General features: G+C 28.5%; 1 protein-coding gene across 1 annotated transcript; it reads left to right on the top strand.

The window, feature by feature from the left end:
* The first annotated feature begins 4409 nt into the window (after positions 1-4409).
* On the top strand, positions 4410-13573 carry LOC110601701 (uncharacterized protein sll0005). Its single transcript, XM_021738942.2, has 13 exons — positions 4410-4862; positions 5048-5197; positions 5726-5896; positions 6335-6478; positions 7157-7262; positions 7352-7500; positions 7621-7746; positions 8516-8659; positions 9314-9401; positions 11470-11843; positions 12432-12752; positions 12838-13053; positions 13232-13573. The coding sequence occupies exons 1-13, from the start codon at positions 4599-4601 to the stop codon at positions 13364-13366; spliced, it is 2388 nt and encodes a 795-aa protein (XP_021594634.1). The 5' UTR covers positions 4410-4598; the 3' UTR covers positions 13367-13573.
* The last annotated feature ends 1272 nt before the right edge of the window (positions 13574-14845 follow it).

Below are 14845 nucleotides of genomic sequence, written 5' to 3'. Positions count from 1 at the left end.
TGGGGAGTATCTTTACTTGCGGTCGCTTTATAAGGAAAATCAAATATTAATTAAAATATTTTTTAGATCATTATCTTAATTCTAATATCTAATGTATCATTTTATGTCACTATTAACAATATATATCTATATATATATATTATTGATTTTATAAATCATATTCGTATATAACAGTTAAATTTTTTAATTATGCTAAATTTATTTTTTATAACTGAAAATTTATTTATATATATTTTTAATCAAAATCAATATCGCACAAACATTAACATTAATTTTTACAGCATAACAAAGTCATTGATTTTAATTAAATAAAGGATTTTTTTTATAAGACATTGAGTAGATTGAAATTAAAAAATAATTTATTAAATACTTGTTAAATGAATTAGTTTTAATAAATTTAAAAATTAGAGAACATAAAATTATTTTTAGACCTATGTAAAAAATTTTAAAAACTAATATAAAAATTTTAATTTGCTAATAAATAAAAATATTAAAATTTTATTATAATAATTAACAAAATGGAATTTTTTATATTATTAATTAATTAATTAAATTAGGTCATGACTTTAGTCTCTTATTTAATCTAATAATTTTTTATGAAGTGAAGAATTTATTAAGTACTAATTTTGTGTATTAACTTATATTCTATATAGTTATTGTTTTTTTTTATTTTAATTGTACTAAAAAATTATTATAATGCTAAAGTAGATTCTTAAATTATATATTATAAGATTTTAAACAAGATTATAGATTATACTTTACTTTTATTTTAAATATGATATATTATAATTATAAAAAAATTAAATAGAAATAAATTTTTATTTAATCAATTTCTATAAAAATCAATTTAAAAGGATTTTTTTAAAAATATGTAATGTTACATAACACATTGAAATCATTTTTGCAATTTTAATGTTTTACAATGTGAAAGGAACTTTTCGTAAGTTTTTAAAATTTTTAATTTAATTTTAATGCAAATTATTTTAAAACGAAACTTTTTTTAGTTTATTTTTAAAATGTATTTAATGTCACATCACAAGGAAAAAAATACCTTTTTATTTTATTTGAATCATGATAAAATAAAAACTTAATTAAAAAATTTAAGTAAAAAATTATGAATTTTAAATTTATATAAGTTTTATAAATAACTTAAATAATAAATATTTAGATTCCATTAATTAAAATTATTCCTTATTTTAATTATATAAAAATCTAATAAGTATTTTAAATAGTCTTTTATTACTCTTCCGTAAATAGAGTAGAACCCATAAAATATATTGGGTTTTATTATTAATTTTTTATAATGTTATTCGCATTTTAAATAATTAAGAGTATTTTTTGGAGTCCTATTATTTATTATATCTTTGCTCATTTTTTATATATATTACAAATTATATATTAATTATAAATTATAAATACTTGTATGAATTGAAATATAGCGTTACCAATCAATTAATGAAATAATAATATTAAATAGGTTAATTAAAATATAAATTAGTGGTTAATTTATTAATTTTATAATAACAAATATAATTATATAGTTTTATTTATTAATATCTATAATAAACAAATTTAAAGATGTCTCCTTTTTTTATATATTTTAATTAATATTCTCATAAAACTTCATCACTACTTTTTAACATGTTTTTTTTAATGTTTTTATAATATAAAGGTTGGTTAGTTTTCTTAATGAAATAAAATAATAATTTTTAAAAAGCAATTTTATAATTTCCAAATTTTTTATACAATTATATTTTTTTTATTATAATAATATTAAACAATCAAAGATATTATTAAAAATTGTAATATTCTCCCCTTCTCACTCTTATATTTTTTTATAGATATAAATATAAAAATTTTAGTTTAACCAATACATTTCTTAACTAATGGATGGTGGTTTTAAATTTATAATGAGACATATTTAACCATAATCTCTTCTTTGGAAAAAGAAGTTAAAGAACTAAAATAATGATATATATAGCACTCACAGACTCACAGACTTATTATGGTGAAAAGTATATCTGAGTGAATATAAGAAATTTTTATTCTCTTAAATTTTAATTTTTATTAAAAAAAAATTAAAATATATATCATTCATTCTTAAAAAATAATATTTTTTTAAATTTATTTTAAATAATATAATATTATTTTTAATAGTAATTTATTAGTCAACGAATTTTTATATTTATATTATAAATTTAAAATATTAAATAATAAATTAATTGTTTTATTTATTTAAATTTTAATTATTAATCTCAATTAATTTTAATATTTTTTAATAAAGATAAGTCTAATAAAATATTTATTTTTTAATGGTAAAAATAAATTTAATTTAAATTTATAATGCTAATTAAGTTTTTATAATTTTATTGAGAGCTGAATAAGTGTTAATATAATATAATATTGTTAATAATAAAATAAATAATTTAAAATATAAAAAAATTTAATATTTTAATTAACATAAAAGTTTTAAAAAATATATAGACATAATAAATAATTTTTATAATTATAAAATAAAATTTATTATATAAAAATATTTGTATTATTAAAAAAATAATATTATATTAAATGAAAAGTTATTTTGCCATTGAATAAAAATATAATAGTTTAATTGTTACAAAAATAAATAAATTGAATTTAAATAACTATTAAATAAAAATAAATAAATTCAATTTATTAAGCTTGAGAGCTGAATAAGTGTTAATATAATATAATATTATTAATAATAAAATAAATAATTTAAAATATCAAAAATTTAATATTTTAATTAATATAAAAATTTTAAAAAATATATAAACATAATAAATAATTTTTATAATTATAAGAATAAAATTTTATTGTATAAAAATATTTTTATTATTTCAAAATAATATTATATTAAATAAAAATTTATTTAACCATTGAATAGGAATATAACAGCTAAATTGATAAAAAATTTAAATTAAATTTAATCGGCTATTAAATAAAAATATAAGGGTTTAACTCGAATTATATCTTTTTTTTAATCCATATATAATATTATTTAGATTATTATTTTTAAGACATATTAAATAAATAAAATTAAATATTTACAATACTTTATATTTTATATTTAAAATTATTTTTTTTTAATTTATCACAATTAAAATGAATATATTAGATTAAATATGTAAAAATTAATAGTAAGTTATAATATGGTGTTTAAAAATTTATATTAATAAAATATATAGTATTTTAATTTAAAATTTATATGGAAAGTAAATATATTTTATTTTTATTATATATAATATTAAATATATTATATTAAATAAATATTTATTGTAAATAAATTCGCATTATATAAAATATTATATATCAAAATATTTTATTAAATATTTATAATATTATAAATTATATATATTTTTAATATATAAAAAATTGTAATTCATATTAATAATATTAAATAAAATAAATATTATATATTTTAATATATGAAATGGTCCTTTAATATCTTCATCGAGGTTCATATCATTTAATCATATGGCTCAAATTATTTGAATTATTCAATATTTTATTTTATTTCTTTATATGTAACACTTATGCTTATAATATATATTAATTTATTAAATAAAATTTACTGTATATTAATAATATTAAATAAAATAAAATATTACATATTTTAGTTTATATATATATATTTAAAATTATTTCTACTAATATGTATATTAAGGTAGAATGTAAAGTAAATAATGAATTTAAAAAAAATATTATTAAAATAAAATATATATTTTAAGAATTATTTTATTATTTTAATAAAATTTTAAAAAAATATATTATAATTTACTGTTAATTATTTTAAATTTAATTTAATTTTTTGATATAATTTTAATAAATCGAAGAAGCGTTGATTTTATTAAAAGTTTAAAATTTTAAATATGATTATGAAGAATTCTAAAGATTAATTTTTTTATCAAATAATAATATATATGAGATAACAGGTAAATAAAAAATTTAAAATTAATTACTCGATGCAAAATGTAAAATATTTAATTTTATTGTCTAATATTTTAAAATTAAAAGATAAATATGAAAATTCTAAACCTTTCCACCAGGTCATTTTAACTTGTTTAATATGTTGAAAATGTAAATTTTAATTTTAAAAAACGAATATTTTTGAAATAAATTTCAAAAACAACTTACTAATTAAGAAAATGAATAAACAGTATTTTAAAAAAATAATATAAAAATTTTTTAAGCTTCAATATATGAACGGTTAAAATTCTTTCATCCTCTCCCCACGGAAGTTGACACATGTCAAAACACGTTGACGAGCCTGTCCCGCATCTTTACCGCCCCACGATTTTCGCCCAAACTATTCCAAAATCTCCAATGAACCCATTCGCTTGGCCAACTTGATCAAAAGCTCCAGTAGAAAACAAATCTGATCGAAGTGGAGCAGACACTGCCACCCTTCCTTCGCTTCACCTATCGCCACGTGTTTCCCCAGCGGCCACGACATATCCTTCCCTATTTACGTTCTCATTGCAAGCTGCGCACAGATACAGGCGTCTCTTGTTCATTTCGCTAAAACTTCAGTTCAAAGCTCTTTCACTCTCTAATCTACCGTTTCCGGTTCCGCAATGGACGCGGCTCCGCAGCTCGTCTACGGCGGAATCGAGCCCCGGCGGTTCATTTTACCTGCGCGCTATGCGTCACCGACTAGAATTACTGTTCGGAAACGAACCAACCGTGTTCTTGCTGTCGCCACCGAGCCGAAACCTGCGCAGACCGGAGCAGATAAATCGTCGTCACCAAAAAATCTCAATGGCTCATCAAGGTCTCCTCCTTCCAAAGGCTTTGCCTCAAGATCTTCGCCGTTGAAACCGGTCACCGGAGCTTCCACAGTACGTTTGACCGACAGCTCATTATTTTATCTATGTTTCTGTTTGATTGCCGAAAAAGTGAAGGAGCAGGAAACGTGCTTATCTTATTTTCATTATAGTTTTAATTCATGTCAACTATTTTTTTTTTTTTTAAATTATTTTATACTTGTGAGTTGTTGATTTTTTGAACTTTTTAATGGGGGCAGAGGATCGGGGATGTTTCTCAGGAGATCAAAAGAGTGAGGGCGCAAATGGAAGAAAACGAGGAGTTGGCGATACTAATGAAAGGACTTCGAGGCCAAAATTTGAGAGATGCTCAGTTTGCCGATGACAATATTAAGCTTCGCCTAGTTGAGGTATTGTATTTTTTAAGCTGATTGAAATATTTGAATTGTAGTGTTTCAGAATACTTGGTAATTTCCAGAATTTTCAACATTAGTTCTAGATACCGTTCTCTTCTGTACTTAGTTCTGAATCAAGTACTGCAAAATGACCTGTACCTAATATGTCATCTATGTATATCAGGTTATAATTGTAGAATTTCCTTTTTTTGTTTTTGAAATGTTGAGTGTCTTTGTGATTTTTGCATGAACTACAATTCTTTCATGGAATTTCGTGTATTAGATGGTTCTGGCAATTATGTTAATTGAACTGGTTAAGAAAGTTGCTTCATGTTGGAAGTGAATTGTTTCACTTTTGAAGAAGCCAAGTAATGATGGTTGGCTATGGATCGAGGATGTGTTTTACTAAACTTCTTTGCTTTCCCTTAGAATGTTTTGAGGCCATTTACTTGCTTTATATGCCATGTTCTTCTTTTCTGCTGTAGGTTGATATTGGTTTTGTTGATAGGGTAATGATTTCATCTGTTTTCTGTGCTTCTGCAGCTAGATGAGAGCAGTGAGTTTTTACCTTTGGTATATGATCCTGCTAGCATTGCCACTTATTGGGGAAAAAGGCCTCGTGCTGTTGCCACAAGAGCTCTCCAGTTGCTCTCTGTTGCGGGAGGTTTTCTATCTCGACTTGCTTGGGATATTATAAACAAGAAGGTCAAAGAGGTGAGTTTTTCATGCATTGCTTTTGATTTTATCTTTTTTTTTTTCTTCCCTAATTATAGGAAAGCTGCACATTTTCTCCCTCATGTGTTTGCAAATGTAGTTGCATACTTAGGTAGATTACTAATCTATAAATTTACATGTGTAATTGTATTTATTTTCTAGAGATTTTGTGGACTTGACTACATTTTATCGAATAATAAAAAATGCAAAGGAATCCTTATATTTGCATCCCCAACAAGATAGGAGCTGTCTGTCTCTACAAATGGAGCATATGCTTTTATTATAACAAAATTGATGTTTCATATGAAGTTTCAGGTTGATCATATTCTAAAAGCATGGTATAAATTTTTCGAATTGCTCAAGTTCATTTTTTTTTTATCCTTTAAAATGAACTTATGGTTTCTGTTCTAATTTATCTTTTACACTTCTTATAATCAGAATGAAGTTGCTAGAGCCATTGAATTAAGGGAAATTGTAACCTCTTTAGGTCCAGCATATATAAAACTTGGTCAAGCATTGAGTATTCGTCCAGATATACTGTCACCTGTTGCAATGACTGAGCTACAAAAGCTTTGTGATAAGGTATGTCTCATATATTTCTTATTTTTCTGTTTCAACTTTTGCACTGGAAAATATATTTTAACTGTGCCATCCAGATGCACAAGGTTTTTATTGAGGAAAAAGAGCAGCAACATCCTAATTGTAGCATTCAGAACTTTTGAAAGAAATGTGTATCCTTGAGGAATTCTTATACACAATGATGCCAAATGTGATACAAGTTCATCACCAACAAAATTAAAATGAAATACATGATAATTCAGGGATGTTTTAAAGTTCCTCTGAAATGGGAAGTTGAATGCTACAAAGAAATAGAGTAATGATCGGAGAATATTGTTAATAAAACTTGAGTCCTTTGAAGACCATATGTATATATATATACCAAGTGAAAATTAAGTGTTAAAAAACTTGATACTGATTCCTTTGCCTTTTTAAGGGCTTCAAGTTTTTGTTTCATTTTGTTGTATATATCAATTAATATCTCTGCACATGTTGGAAGAGTTCCTGATTGACATAGCATCCATTCTTCTTAATTTTCTTTCCCAAAGAATCCATGCCTCAGTCTGACAGCATGCTAAGCACATTTCTAAACTCATTTTTGTTTAAAAAAGTACCATTATGAAATGTTTGTATGTCAGTTTCTTACTTCCAATTATTTAGATTCATCCTTTTGATAGCTGAACTTCTGTTTGATATGTGAAGGTTCCCTCATTTCCAGATGATGTTGCAATGGCTCTTATTGAGGAGGAGCTTGGTCAGCCATGGCATGAAATGTATTCTGAGCTTTCTTCTTCTCCAATTGCTGCAGGTTATCTCAGTATACTGAATTTTGGGAAGATTAAAATTTAGTCTACTATTCCAACAATATTTATTCTTGTTCTGGCATTGCTCTGGCAGCATCTCTTGGGCAGGTATATAAGGGTCGCCTAAAAGAGAATGGGGATCTGGTGGCTGTCAAGGTTCAGAGACCCTTTGTGCTTGAAACAGTAACGGTAGATCTGTACATCATACGAAATTTGGGATTGGTTCTCAGAAAGTTTCCTCAGGTATTTTTTCTTTTCACTCTTATCTCATACTTCATTCTTTTAAGGTGCTTCATCTTCTATACTGGAAATGATGTCATTCCAAACCTTCCCTGCCTCTCTTTGCTTTTATTTTCTTTCCAGATATCTATAGATGTTGTTGGGTTGGTTGATGAATGGGCTGCTCGTTTTTTTGAGGAACTAGATTATGTTAATGAAGGTGAAAATGCTTCTCAGTTTGCAGAAATGATGAGGAAGGACCTTCCGCAGGTGTGTTAGTTTATAAGTTATGTCTTATTTTGTATCCTGCCATCTGATAAACTTGGTTCCCTTTCTCTCCCTCCTTTTTTGGTTAGTAAAAATTTGTACCAAAAGCTCAACTCAACTGAGCCTTTAAAAAGGGCTATAGTTTATTCTTTCTTGTTATTCAAATCTTCGATCACATGTTGGGACACGAATTGCACCACTAGATTTTATGAATTACTCTAATACCTGTGCAGCAAATAGGCAGTAGGTGCAGGATAGGCATTGAAGTTGCCTACATGATGTTCTATCATAGCTCATAAGAGGCAAAAGAAACAGATTCTTTTACATGAAAGGATATATTAAAGCCATAATTTTAAATTGGTCTCTGATATATAATAAAATCCTATATTAGATTTAGAGTGCTAAGATCGAAAGGTGTTGCTTTTTGGATGAACTATTGTAATGACTGGGGTTCAGATATACTTGAAACTAACTTGTCCGTTGATACTATTAACAATTGCTGTGACTAATGGTCCTAGTGTATGCTTGAAGGCTTGATTAGTTTGTTGAAGCAACTAAGTCCACTGCAACTAGCCTCAGAATGTCTTGCATATCATGCTGTTTTGTCTCGTACCTGATTTCATTTCTTGTAACTTCTTAAAATGGTTATGCAAATATGCGTGTACATTTGTTTAGTTATGAGAAGAAGTGCATCTCAATAATTCCTCATTTTTGGTTCATATCTCGTTATTCTTTATGCTGCAATTGTACCATATAAACTTTTGTGTTTCAGGTGGTTGTACCAAAGACTTATAAGAAGTATACCTCAAGAAAGGTTATTACCTCACAATGGATTGATGGAGAAAAACTCTCACAGAGTACAGAAAGTGATGTTGGGGAATTGGTCAATGTGGGAGTCATATGCTACCTGAAGCAGGTAATAATTACTCCATTTTGCATTTATATGCGCCCTACACGACATTGGCAATAGGTCTTCATATGCACTTCCAGGTCAAAATAAAGTTTGCTTCCATCTGAGTCATGACTTTCACAACTGAATTTCCATGCCATTTGTCTCCTATTACCGCTGCATTTTAGTTAAAACTTTGCACATTTTTTCCTTTTTTTTTCCCGCTTTTTCTTTTTTGCCAGTTAGCATGGAAGTGGAAGTTTGTTGCTTGGTTGGCTAACTTTGTTATATGGGTTTTTGCTCTGGGTTCTTATCAACACATCTAATGAATGTGAGGCCTAACCTAAAAATAACGGTATTGTTAAGATATAAGAGGGCAGTGGTTTGATTATACCCTCTAATATTAAGTGACCACATCATCTATTTCCCTAAAACCTGATGTGAATGATACAAGGTAGGTCTATCGTGTTGAGAACTAGGTAACATTAAAAAAATGCTGAGATGAATTTAAATGCTGTATCATTTTTAACTTTCTAACTGATTTGGACATGGGAATGTACATCTGCAACAATATCTGTGAATATATATCTATGTGTATATATATATATTGTGCACTGTTATATTCATTTGGACTGGACTGACAGTTGTGTTGTATGATACTCTATCTGATTTCAATTGTAGTTGCTTGATACTGGATTTTTCCATGCTGATCCTCACCCCGGGAATTTGATCCGCACTCCAGATGGGAAGTTAGCCATTCTCGACTTCGGTAACTTTCTGTTCTATAATATAGTGAAAGATCATTTTACAACCTAAATAGCAGCATCATGTGCATATTCTAGTTTGAATTTCCAATGTCAATTTGGCTTTCTATTCTTGGATGAGTTATATGCCCCTTTCTTCTTTCACTCCTTTAGTGTGAAATGGAGTTCAATTTTCTCACTATCCTTCTTGACTCTTATTGCTCAGCTGTACAAATTTCGCAAGTGATGTTCATGCTGTTATATGCTTGATGTTCATTCCATTCTTGAAAAAGACTTATTTGGGGATATTAAATGGACCAAAAAACTGGCTGATTCATATTGCAAATTAGCATTTTTCTTTCATGTATAAGAACTATTCGCATGTGAGAGAAAAATCAATATTCAGAACTAAATTCGGATCTTAGTCACAATTTATATGACATTTTGCTTCTGGGATACTTTTGTGCAAATGTAACATATTAGAAGACATGTTCCCAAGAAACTGCAAGGAGTGCCTCATGGAATCAGTTCAATTGTGCAATAATTTTTATGTTGTTGCTTTCTGGATTGAAACTATGAATAGGATTGATGGATTATTATCTTCTGCTATTTATAATATCTGTAGAAGTACGAAAAGGAGTTGGGTTGGTTGCAAACAAAATTACTTAGAAAAAAAAACACATGCAATGTGGATTTATTAATCTTCTTATTCTAATATTTTATTTTTTTATATTATTATGATTATTAAATTCCTATTTTATCCTAAAGCTTTATAGGTTTTGAATTTCTAATGCAAGTATCCTATTAAATTAAAATAGATAAATTTTTTTCGGAAAAATTTCATATTGGAAAATTTTATTTCATTTTTTTATTGGAATATAAATTTTAATTTATATTGTAACTGGGGATTCAATTTTTCTGAAAAAAAGGAACGATTGTTTGCTAAGGCTCACGGTTCTCAGGCCATTCGATCAGTTGAAATTTTTTCTACTTAGTATTTGTTTCGTAAGCTAGATTAATTTTGAAAGGAATCATTTTATTATTCAGGTGAAAACAAATTATTAATGTTTGAGTACCATAACATCAAGTAAATATAGGGAAGGAGTCAGCAACACGAGTCCATGAAATGCAATGGACTTTAGATCAATGATACCAAAGTCTTCTAAGAAGACAAAGTTCTTTTTTCCTTCTCTTTTTTTTTTAGAAAAAAAAATCTCTCTTAATCACTTTCAACTGTGTTGATTTATATGAAAGAAATTGATGGTGTGACTCTAATTTTAAGAGTTTTAATTTATAGTTTTCTCCTCAAAGTTTTAAGCTTTTCAAAATTTTCATTTTTTTTAGTTTCTTGAATTATGTGAGGCAACTTCCAAATTGTGAGCTATTTGTGATTTTAGGATTTTGCATAAATAATATTGACGTATACAAATAAATATACACCAACTATATTACATTTACATTTACAAAATTATTTTCAATAATTTATTCTTTAAAATAATAACTTGAAACATTATTTTAATATTATATTAAATATATAATTTTTTAAGAATATATTTATCGGACACAATTTTATAGTAGAGAAGAAGACTAATGATTATAAATAATATAACATCAAACATAATGTATAGTTTGCTTTATATGAGTGTATGCCATATTACTTTGACATCAAATTTTTTAGAAGTATATAGTTTGTTTGTAATTTACAATTTATGGATATTTTTTATAAGTAATTATAGATTTAATTTAATTCTGTTTTCTTTGTATGAGTATATATGGACTATAATTAAATATATTATCATGATGTCTCAATATATTTCATATTTATAATTATTATCTAATATCCATTTTACTTAATATTTTTATTTTTGTATTTTGTCATCATTATTTAATGTTATTTATACATAATTTATTAAAAATTATGAGTCCACATGCAATGCATTTAATGGAAAAACTAGCTTTTAGGAAGTATTGCAATGACATCAGTGAAATATGCTAATATTAGGGACTTAAGGTGCTTATGTGTTTCTAATCATAAGATCTTGTGGTGTTCTTGACATTTATGTGGTCTCTGAAGTCTGTTTTTGCCTGAGACAGGTCTGGTCACAAAATTAACAGATGATCAGAAATATGGAATGATTGAAGCTATAGCCCATCTCATACATCGGGATTATGATGCTATTGTAAAAGATTTTGTTAAACTTGATTTCATCCCTGAGGGAGTTAATTTGGCACCTATCTTGCCAGTCCTGGCTAAGGTTTTTGATCAAGCACTTGAAGGTGGAGGAGCAAAAAATATTAACTTTCAGGAGCTAGCTTCAGATCTGGCTCAAATAACATTTGATTATCCATTTAGAATACCACCTTATTTTGCCCTCATAATTAGGGCAATAGGTGTTCTGGAAGGTATAGCTTTAGTGGGCAATCCTGATTTTGCTATTGTAGATGAGGCCTATCCATATATTGCACAGGTACGGGTTTTATGGCAGTGAATATCCTTTTGACATTTTTCTTAACCCTTTGGTCCAAATTGAATGCATTGTTTGCTTGGTAGTTCTCAATGTACCTTTGGTATTTTGAGGAGCTAAAATTAGTATATCCTTGTGTATTTCATATGGTTAACTAATAGCCTTAACGTACATGTGCTATGCATTAAAAAAAGTTGTGTTGAAAAGAAGTGTGGGTTTGTGCCGTTTAGGTTTTGTAGCTGTTGAGTTAGATGTTCTTGAACTTATTTTCTGAAAAGAGTTTTAACTATTAATCTGATGATTACGTGGAAAATTTCAATTACGATACCTTCCCAAAGCAAAAAAAAAGGGGGGGGGGGGGTTCCTTACTGCTGGTATGCATGGTAAGGACATCGATTTACAATGATGGACTTAATGTTGATATGGAGTAGTTAACTATGCATGACAACGCATGTGAACCTGTTGTGTATGGGCTATATTTTGTGAGAAAAACTTGGGTTGGATGTATTGTCAGTTTGACTGTAATTGCCATTTGTTCTCCAAAGTGATCTAATTGGTGGTCACATTTTTTGCGTCCCTTTCTATTGCCAGAGGCTTCTCACTGATGAATCCCCTCGTCTAAGGAATGCTTTACGCTATACAATTTATGGGAAGTCTGGTGTTTTTGATGCTGAAAGATTCATCGATGTCATGCAAGCCTTTGAGACTTTCATCACTGCTGCGAAAAGTGGAGGTGGAGAAAATTTGAAAGGGAATATGGCCGAACTTGGCATTCTGCAAAGCACAGGTTCTATCTTTCCTGGATTTACATTAAGTACATCTCAATCGTCGCGGCCAATTAAAACCAGGGCTGCCTTAGCATTTTTGCTTTCCGAGAAGGGGAACTTTTTTAGAGAATTTCTTCTGGATGAGGTATTTTTTTTGTGGCCTTCACTTCTATTTGGCTATGTGGTTGGTAGTATGTGGAGCATCTGAAATAACCTGTTCTCTGGTGCAGGTGGTAAAAGGTATTGATGCTGTTACAAGGGAACAGCTCGTACAAATACTGGCAATCCTTGGAGTGGGAAATGCTCGCCCAGTTTTCAGCATGGTGCCTGGACCATTTAAGCCTGCAGGACTTCTGCCGACCATAACTGAAGAGGACAGAATTATCTTGAATAACGTTCAGAAAATTGTTGAGTTTTTAACTGCAGGATCAAGGTCATCGAGTCAGGTATCACTTAAACCATCAAAAAATGAAATTATCCATCAAGGTGGTTTGTTTATGAACTGCTGCTTTTCATGTTGCTGTTGTCTGGTCTTGATTTTAATTTAGTTTGGTTTTATCTTTTTAAGTTATAAAATATGAATGTTTTCTAATGAAGATGGTATCTTCTTCTGGGCATCAACAGGATATGAATGTTGCGCAGATCATACAAGAGCTGCTTCCTGATTTGCCAGGCATCTCAGCGAGAGTGCTTCCTGAGGTGCTTACACGGCTTTCGTCTCGTGTAGCAGCACGCATAATTAGAGACACATTTGTGTAGATACCTTTTGACGTAACCGTGCCGATTCCCCAATTGTGCATAGATTTATATACTGGGACACTAATGTATACTGCAGGCATCATCTAAGCTAGAAATGAAGCATAGCGCAGTTCCGTTATTGAATGGCCTGCATAAAAAGAAAAAGGGCTTGCACTAAGCCTAATGGATTGTTTTTGCAATAAATGAAAAAGAAATTTTCACTGCGTATTTTCTCCTGCATTCACGTGTACCAGTTAGTAGAACAATCATCATGGGGATTTAATCTTCCTCATCATTCAAAAGTAATAATCATACAAAATGTGTCGGGAAAATTTCTTCTTTTAAGGTATATATATAGACATCAAGGATATCCACAGCATTCGTTTCAAGATAAAAGGGGGGAGTCCGTACTCTCCTGAGGCATATGAAATGTTATTGGAGCCGTGAAATGTGGTGTGCTCCGAGAAAAGCTGGACAATCTTAATATATGCCGAGGCCCAAAATCAGCAGATTATGCCTGCTGGAAACCTTTCAGAATGGCCATCTATCGGTTCCTGTACTAACCCTCGGATCAGGTGTAGGATCTTTCTTTACTCCCAACTCTATTCCCTAAAGCAGGAGTTCAGTAAATAATGGCAACATTCAGATGATTCGACAATGATCAGGTGTATGTTCTTTCTTTACTCTTAACTTTATTCCCTAAAGCAGGAGTTCAGTAAATAATGGCAACATTCAGGAGTTCTGGTCGCATATTGCCATTTTTACCTCATATTTAGCAGTGATTCCTCTTGGAATAACAAAATCACACGGTTATTAATATTTGGTATCATTATATAGGAACCACTCACTAGTTAACCTAATCTCACGATATGATGAGATAAGCTCTATCTCCATAATATTTAATCGAGTTTCCTCGCGATGGATTCAATGGAACGAGACGAGAATATTATATTCGTCGAATGATGAGATGCCAAGTGCTTGCCTACCTTTTTTCTTTTGTGAAAGGAATTGCTTGTTTATCTGTTTGTTCTTGCAAGTTGAATAGCTCAGCTCGGTGACTGAGGCCCAGAGACTCAGAAGATAAGCCAGGGTTGGGATGGGTCTGAGCTAGGTAGGCTGATGATTGGGCTTTTAGGTTTTCTAACTCAAACTCGACGCCCGCTATTTGTTTTGCTGTAGGTTTAATTATAAACTACAAACTTAAAACTAATTATGACATTTTTTTACATTTACATTTGTAGTTATAGCTTTTATAATAATCTTTCTAATACCACAAATTAAAAATAATAATAATAAACAAAATACTAAAAGGCTGTTGCATGCCTCAAAAGCTATCGAAACTCAATTAAATATTAGATATACAGAATAATCATAGCTTACTTTATTTTAAAAGATTAAACAATAATTTTATTCATTATTATTTTTTAAAAAAAATAATAAAATTAGTATAGGCTTTTTGAAGCCTATGTCAAGGCTTTCCTTTTCCTTGTTTAAATAATT

This window comes from Manihot esculenta, chromosome 15 (assembly GCF_001659605.2).
Source record: "Manihot esculenta cultivar AM560-2 chromosome 15, M.esculenta_v8, whole genome shotgun sequence".
Classification (NCBI taxonomy): Eukaryota; Viridiplantae; Streptophyta; class Magnoliopsida; order Malpighiales; family Euphorbiaceae; genus Manihot; species Manihot esculenta.
Note: the sequence above shows the minus strand (reverse complement) of the source record. Positions and strands in the feature narration are given on the sequence as shown.